At 41.3% G+C, this 7,253-nt stretch overlaps 1 protein-coding gene across 1 annotated transcript; it reads right to left on the bottom strand.

Moving 5' to 3' along the window:
* Positions 1-5,920, bottom strand: notum1a (notum, palmitoleoyl-protein carboxylesterase a). The gene is made up of 11 exons (XM_053338617.1): positions 5,592-5,920; positions 2,492-2,544; positions 2,209-2,304; positions 1,777-1,837; positions 1,639-1,697; positions 1,423-1,525; positions 1,132-1,323; positions 900-997; positions 570-717; positions 435-482; positions 1-304 (listed from the first exon to the last, which is right to left on the bottom strand). Exons 1-11 carry the CDS (start codon positions 5,918-5,920, stop codon positions 1-3), a joined length of 1,491 nt encoding a protein of 496 aa, XP_053194592.1.
* Positions 5,921-7,253: the final 1,333 nt, after the last annotated feature.

The raw sequence follows: 7,253 nt of genomic DNA, 5'->3' as shown, positions 1-7,253 counted from the left end.
TTAGCTGCCACTGCTAAGCATGCCCAGTAGCTTGCTGGGGTCCATGCCCTGCTGCTGAGCCATCTTCTGCACATCAAAGCCCATGTGCATGAGGAACTGAATGACGTTCATCTCTTGTCCTGTGAACTGGTCTCGGATGGTGGGGCAGGTGGGGTTGCAATGTGGCCACGGGCAGCTGTCAATCAAATGCACCGGACAGCCCTTGGGTGGGGCCTTGTTGTTCCTGTTGTCTTGGAGGCTGCGGTCCCAGCAGTGCAGTGCTCGGGGCAAGGAAGTACCTTTAACCTGCACATCAATCCAGTAACTGAAACACAACACAAGAGGGCACTGTCAGCTCACAGTCAGAACTGAACACTTCAACACAAAGTTTTGTGCCCCTGAAAATGATACACAGGAAAAGTGGGTTTTGAGAATTACTTAATAAAAATACTCACTTTCTGGTGATAACTTCATGTGATAAGCATGCTGGAGCAAACATAGCCCTGAAAAAAAGAAGACAGAACTCAATCTAAACTCTGCAATAATTATATTTAAATTTTCTATTTTTATACACTGAGACTTGGCCTTACGGGACGTCTTTTAGTGTGTTCCTTAGCTCTATGCCAAGGTTTTGGATGTAGCGCCACTGGCCCTCCTGCACAGGCTGTCCTGTAAGCTGGATGTTGTCCACTGTCAGCTGGGCCTCATCAAAAAGCCACTGGACCACAAACACAGGGCCTGAACGGGGTGAACAGAGAAGATTAAATAGTTATAAGAAGATTAGAGTTAATATATGCATGTGTATATATAGTTAAGTATTCAGCTATTCAGACGTGCCATACGGATGATTTATGCTTTTACAGGTATATGAGCATGTATGTGCAAAATATACATAGTACAAATTGAAACTAGAAACTCACTTTTTATTGATGGGAAGACTCTGTATCCAAAGAAACAGTTCCACTCCTCTCCTTCATGGGCTTGCCTGCACTTCTCTGGTACCACTCCTCCCCAGTACCTGATGGGGTCAGTGAAAGCACAGACAGGCAGTAAGACACCTGATGATCTCATCCCTGAGATCTGTCATAGTCACCAAAATGTAATTTACAAAACCATGATTTTTTTTAACATTTCATGATAATATTCACATACTTGATGCCTCTCTTAATGGTCTCAGTGGGGGCACAGCTGACAGTGTCCACGCAGTCAGTGCAATGGTACTGCTTGTTGTCCAGGAACCAGCCAGAATCAGACAGGCCTCGCACTTGTATCCCGGTGTGCCCCAGTCCCTCCAACAGCTCTGCTACATTGTCTACATTCAGCAAGACCCCGGTGCCACCAGCACTGCATGCAGAAATTCTTATTAGTACATACAGTGTACAGGAATATGAATGAATCGTACAGTTTCAATGTTATGGTAAAAATGTTCAGATCTGAGTGTACCTGCTTCCTGCTAGCAGGAGAACCTTGGCATTGTCCAGACCTTTGTTCAGCAGGTCCTTCACAACTTCCTGAATTATCAGTGAACCCATGAAGGCATAGCCACCTGCACACAACAAAAAGAGAGAAAGGAACATGTAGAAAAACACTTTTTCTTAAAGAGGGACACTGTACATGTTATGTTTTTCATGTATCAGTAATCTCAGTAATCAGTCTTACTCTGCTCTGTTTTGGCTGTGGCGCCACTCCACACATCGCTGGAGCAGTACGGGATGAACCTGCACAGGCAACATAAAGTTAAAGTTGCTGGCTATAAAATTAAGCATCAATAAACACACAAAACACGAGTCAACTTACACCATGTTGGCATTCCACCAGTGAGGATTCTCCTCCGGCAGCGAAGACAGGATCCCCGTGCCTGCAGAGACAGATCAACATGTATCATTAGCCATGCTGGCACTCCCAGACACATCCTCTTCTTCCTCATCATCACATGGATTACAGTTATTACACCACAATGAGAGAGGGAGGTGTCTATGCTCCTATAGCAGTGGGCGCCAGGTAGCCCTATGCCACAGTTAAATTATGACCGGGTGTCAGTCTCAATAACAAGGCAGATGAGCACAGGTACATCCGATCCTTTAAATTACTGAGACATTATGATGGGATGTTAGTACTTTAGATACTGTGCAAGGGGTCAGGATTTGCTACAGGCCACAGTTTGATTAACAGTGGTGCTGGCAGGAGCCTGAATATCTATAGAGCATATACAGACTAGCTGAGGCTGACCTGTTTTAGTCTGGGGCCACTTTGATGAGCTCATCAGTCTCCTCATGGTCTCATATCGACTATCACAATTCTCTTTGTTGAAGCAATACCAGCCACCTGGACAAAGATACACAAAAAAACAACACAGATCATTTCTCACATTAATTCTTTACAATACTTTTTGCATGGATTTTCAAAATGTTTTGCTTGAAAGACACTTTACCATCATTATTCCTAATTTAGGCATGAAAATAGAAACATAATGATGTTAGTGAATTAGACAAATCAGTCCTAAAATACTGACCCTCTAAGAATATCAGCCATCGTCTGCTGCCTCGAGATTCTTTCAGGTAGTACCTACAAGAGACCGAAGAGACCAAATATAAAATCAACACATCATAGCAGGCTTGTGACATAATCTTGAAATATAAAAAATAAATATGTGAATACAAATCTCAATCCCTCAAGATTTATTTTACACTACCTGCGTGGCAAAATATTTAATCAACAAAAATACAACCACATCCCACAATTTTGAGACAGTGTACAAACAAAGAAAGATGAGATACATATTTAAAGTTATGACTTCACTGTTTATACCTCCAGCAATGGTATCCAAGCATTAAATCAAAAAAACAAAAAAAACATATGACATCATCACCTTTATCTAAACTCAGGATGTCGTGTTAATGTGTTGATTTCTATCTTTAAAAAGTTGACAGAAAACAGCAAAAAAATTAAATACACCAAGATAAATTAAACATAAGGGAACAATGAGGTGGTGTGTGTGTACTCCACGCTTAGGAAACTGATCTAGGAATCAAACAGGAGATAGATATCATCCTTTCCCCTATCTTGCTCAAACTGAAAATGCCAGTATATGATATCCCTCATGTTTAGTGAATCAAGAGAAGGTAATGTACCATCATATTCTCTTCTGTCTGAGCTCATCATTCTTTAGCAGTGTTCTCACACACAAAATCTGATAAAATCAAGGATCCCGTCCATAGCAATGATATGGTAAGAGAAATAACACATCCACATTTGGCTTGTGTTCATGTCAACCCTCAGTCACATCAGTCTGTCTGTTGCATAGGACCTACATATGTACAATATAATGCCTTTTTATATGCACCACGGGTTAGATGACGTGAATAAGTGTCATTTCTGTGTCAGACGAGGACTCTAAACTGAAGTATAAGCATGTTAGAATATGAGATGTGTGCTGTGTGTTGTCAGCCCAGAAGAGGGCAATGCTTTCATGATTCTCCGATGTTACAGAATGTGCAGGACATACTCATCTCCAAAGCATTACCATCCCTTTTCTTTATTATTTATTTCATATTTATTCAGTATCCCAATTATGGAAAAATAGTTTCACAAATGAGTCAAATTTAAAATATCTGGTGTGTAAATTAGCATTAGCCACAGAGGTAAGACGCTCCCAATGTGCTTCAGATCTTTTTTTCTTTGAGAGTTTATCCACCCAACCCAACGATGACTAAACTCAAGTGATTGCCAAATACGTTTCAGTGACTTAGCTCTGGGCTGTTAGCTCAGATGCTGAGTCACACTTTGGTTGCCTTTTAAAGTTGTTTTACTGTTATTGCAAGCCACAGTCAATGATGTAGGCTGAGGACAGTCCACTTTACTTACTACTTCCAAACAACAGTGTGAAGGCGGGCTTGGCAAGCTGAAGGAGCCAAAAGGGAAAGGTGCTGCATCAACCCACTCACTCTAACAAGTGCAAGATCTTTCTCCAGAAGATGAATCACCTTTACATCTAGTGAATAATTTGTGTGTGTGTGTGTGTGTGTGTGTGTGTGTGTGTGTGTGCGTGTGCGTGTGTGCGTACGTGCGTGTGTGTTGCCTTCTTGTTTATCTGTAACTATGAGAATCCCTCACTGGAAAATAATTTCAGTATCTGATGGATTAGCATCTTAACTGACAACAGCCACTGTGGTGAATGAAATGGCCATCTGCCAGTAACTGTCCCCTGCACTGGTACTCATGTTGTGTCTATACAGAGTTAAGAGCTTTACAATGCTTTTCTATCAGGCACTTTGGGTTTTATCAGGAATTAGACTGGATACTAAATCCATAAAGAGACTTGTATATCAAAACCCGTTTTAGTCAAGTCATCCCATCATCACACTGGTCTCAGATAAGTTCCTACACACAATACCAGACATCTAAGTGTCCTGATTACATTAACAGTATTTAAAAACATATATGATACTGGTATCTTCAAATAATGACTACATACTGATCACATATTCTACAGTAATTTACAATATGTGTACTGTACATCATTTCCTTTTATTACAGTTGCAGTAGTAAAGTATTGGCAGTATTAGACACAATTGAAGTTCACTTTTCTTACAATTAACATGTAAAAACATGATTTGATTCATCTCAGTTTGCCAACTGAAAAAATGAGTTACTTCAATCCAAGGTTTGACTCACTGCCACCAAATAGGATATAAAAGCAGAGTCTATATGACTGAACATTGTTTGTTTATTATACAATAGGAGATGTGGATCTGTCTGACGTTAATATGCTTTTAGTGCCATGGCTTATCCCTCTTAGTAGAGAAATCATGCAGGCTTTCTTACTGCCAAATGGATTTCTGCTTAACAACAATGTCAACAGTGGATGTTATTGCAAGCAAATGTTGATCAAGTAGAGATCCATTGTTTCCCCCATAGGACATAGGCTGAAAATCATTTCAAAAGGAACAAACGCAAAACTAACAGGACTCGTTATCCATGTTTTAGTTACAGGAGGACACGCTGTTAAACTGCCCCAAAAATCACATACCAACAGTTTGCGCACCGGGTGCAATCATCAGAGAGAGGGAGAGATGGGCGGGGGTCTGAAAACTTAAATCTAAAACTTTCTGCAGAGCAAATCCTGCATTCTAATTTGAAGCAAAGGAAATGAAGCATAGGCCATGTGGCTATCCGCAAATTTCACGCTTGGCTGACGCGAAGCAGCTGTCTATGTTATCCTGACTGAACCCTGTTCTGTCTAATAGAACATTGCCCTGTTTGGGAAAAATATTTTTTCATTGCTATATATATATTTAGAATTTTCAGCATTTAACTATCGAAAACCAATGTTTAACATTTAAAGTCAACAAGCCCGAATACCGAGAACGTCTCCCTGGTGCGCACTCTCCAAACTCTATTGTTACCCTCAGGTTAGAAACATGAGGGTTAATTCGGGTAGCAGGATGACCAGCAGGACCTGCTGAACTACTCTTCAAAATAATAACACTTCAGTCCTACTATTTCCAAGGTGCACTGCTGCAAAGCTGACCCTGCTTTGACCTGTCGTGATCCGATCACATGGGAACCATCATTTATCACACTGCAATGTGTTTTTCTGTGTTGGTACATACCCAGCAGGACTACCGTCGTTGCAGGTGACTGATGTATTCTCCAAAAAGTTCAGCTTCATGTCATAGTCGAGTTTCTGCGCCGAGCACGGGTACAGAGATTGCGCAAGGTTCTTCACTTGTGTCATGAAGTTATCCATGTTCTCCTCCACGGCGGTGAAATCCAGAGGGAAGCTCTCGGTGGTGTCACCCCGGTCCGCCCGGTATGTGGGAGGAGGTGGTGAGCGTCGTGGTTGTGGGTTGCGGCCACCCCGGAACCTCCGTGCGCAAAGAGCTCCGGACTGCATCAGCACCAGCAGCAGCACTGATGAAACCATTCTGATCGCTGTCATCTTATCCGCCGTTGAAATGCTCTTCCTTCAAATGCAACGTCTCGTCAGAAGAGAAACAGATTTTTTTTTACTGATGGAGTTGAAGAAGACACGCCAATTACGCACGGCTTTAGAGACGCCACAACACTTGTCGCCCGCTCCCAGAAACGCAGCAATTTAATGTCAGCTAAAATCAGAAGTCCTCTGAGGTCGATCACAGACATCCGTTGAATTCTCTTGGATATATGTCAAACTTTGAAAGAGTGCGCCTACAATTGTTTGCCCATCTATCCACTACAACTCTAGCACTGCTGGACCAAGCGCACAAGCTTGAACGACAACACTAGTGCCATGCTCTTGTATTTTATTCAAACTTTCCCCCCTTGTGTGTCCGTCCAGCCAATCGCTGTTTCGGGGCAGGACTCAGGGCATGATCAAGCGTGGCAGACTACCCCCCTTTTTAATTTATAGAGGGAAAAAATGTCCATGCGTTGGTTCTTTTGATCCGCGATGTTTTATTTGATGTGGTGGCTTTTATTGGCCTTGAAATGCCCATTTCCCATTCCACCACAAATTTATGAAGTGAGAATACGCATCTTGTTACACACTTGCCTGAAAATCAAGTGAGGAAAAACAAAACATGATCAAAACTTGTGCAGCGTTCCAACAATAAATGACCAGGTTTCGCTTGAAAAATGTTAATCAAGATACTTTACCTGATTATATAAAGGAACACTGTATTATTTTAATTTTAATTATCATTATTATTTTGATTATTATTATTATTATTTTTATTATTACTGTGTTCTCCTTAAATGTAGGACAGTAATTGGTGAGAGATTAATCCACTATCATCCACCCCTTTAAAAAACACATAACTCTTTGTTACAATCACTTTCAGTACTGACTGGCTAAGTTGCTCGTGTTTTCTTATGGTTTAGAAAAAAGGACTTGGACACTTGTTTTTTTTTTGTTGTTGTTGTTTTTTTAATCCAGATGGGGCCTCCAAAGATCAAAGCAACCATCACTCTTTCTCCCCCGTCTTGCCTCCTCCCTCCCACTTCAGTCTCTTCCAAACTTTCCTGGTCTACTGTATATTTTAGGTCGAGCAGGGCATCCTGATAGGAAGCCAACTTTTTAACACAGGAATGCCTCGTTATGGTTGAGGTAGGCTTCCCTCGAACAACCTCTCATTTTAAGGACACATTTAAGTTAAAGTTTAGCCCACATCCCAAAAGTAATTATTTATCAGGATAACACTTGTGGGGGTGTTTTGGTGACTTTTGTCTTTGAGCCTATGATACCATAATTCAATTTAGTTTAAAATGGCTGGATGTCTGTGAAGTACCTTTTA

This window comes from Scomber japonicus, chromosome 18 (assembly GCF_027409825.1).
Source record: "Scomber japonicus isolate fScoJap1 chromosome 18, fScoJap1.pri, whole genome shotgun sequence".
NCBI lineage: Eukaryota > Metazoa > Chordata > Actinopteri > Scombriformes > Scombridae > Scomber > Scomber japonicus.
The sequence above is the reverse complement of the archived record's forward strand: the minus strand, read 5'-3'. Positions and strand labels throughout refer to the sequence as shown.

Excerpts from the sequence above, each read along its gene's own strand:
- notum1a (XM_053338617.1), bottom strand. The coding sequence starts at position 5,920 with ATGACAGCGATCAGAATGGTTTCATCAGTGCTGCTGCTGGTGCTGATG. Across the intron at positions 1,838-2,208 it reads GTGGCCCCAGACTAAAACAG|GCACGGGGATCCTGTCTTCG; the intron begins GTCAGCCTCAGC and ends CTGTCTCTGCAG. Across the intron at positions 1,324-1,422 it reads CTCCTGCTAGCAGGAAGCAG|TGCTGGTGGCACCGGGGTCT; the intron begins GTACACTCAGAT and ends TTCTGCATGCAG.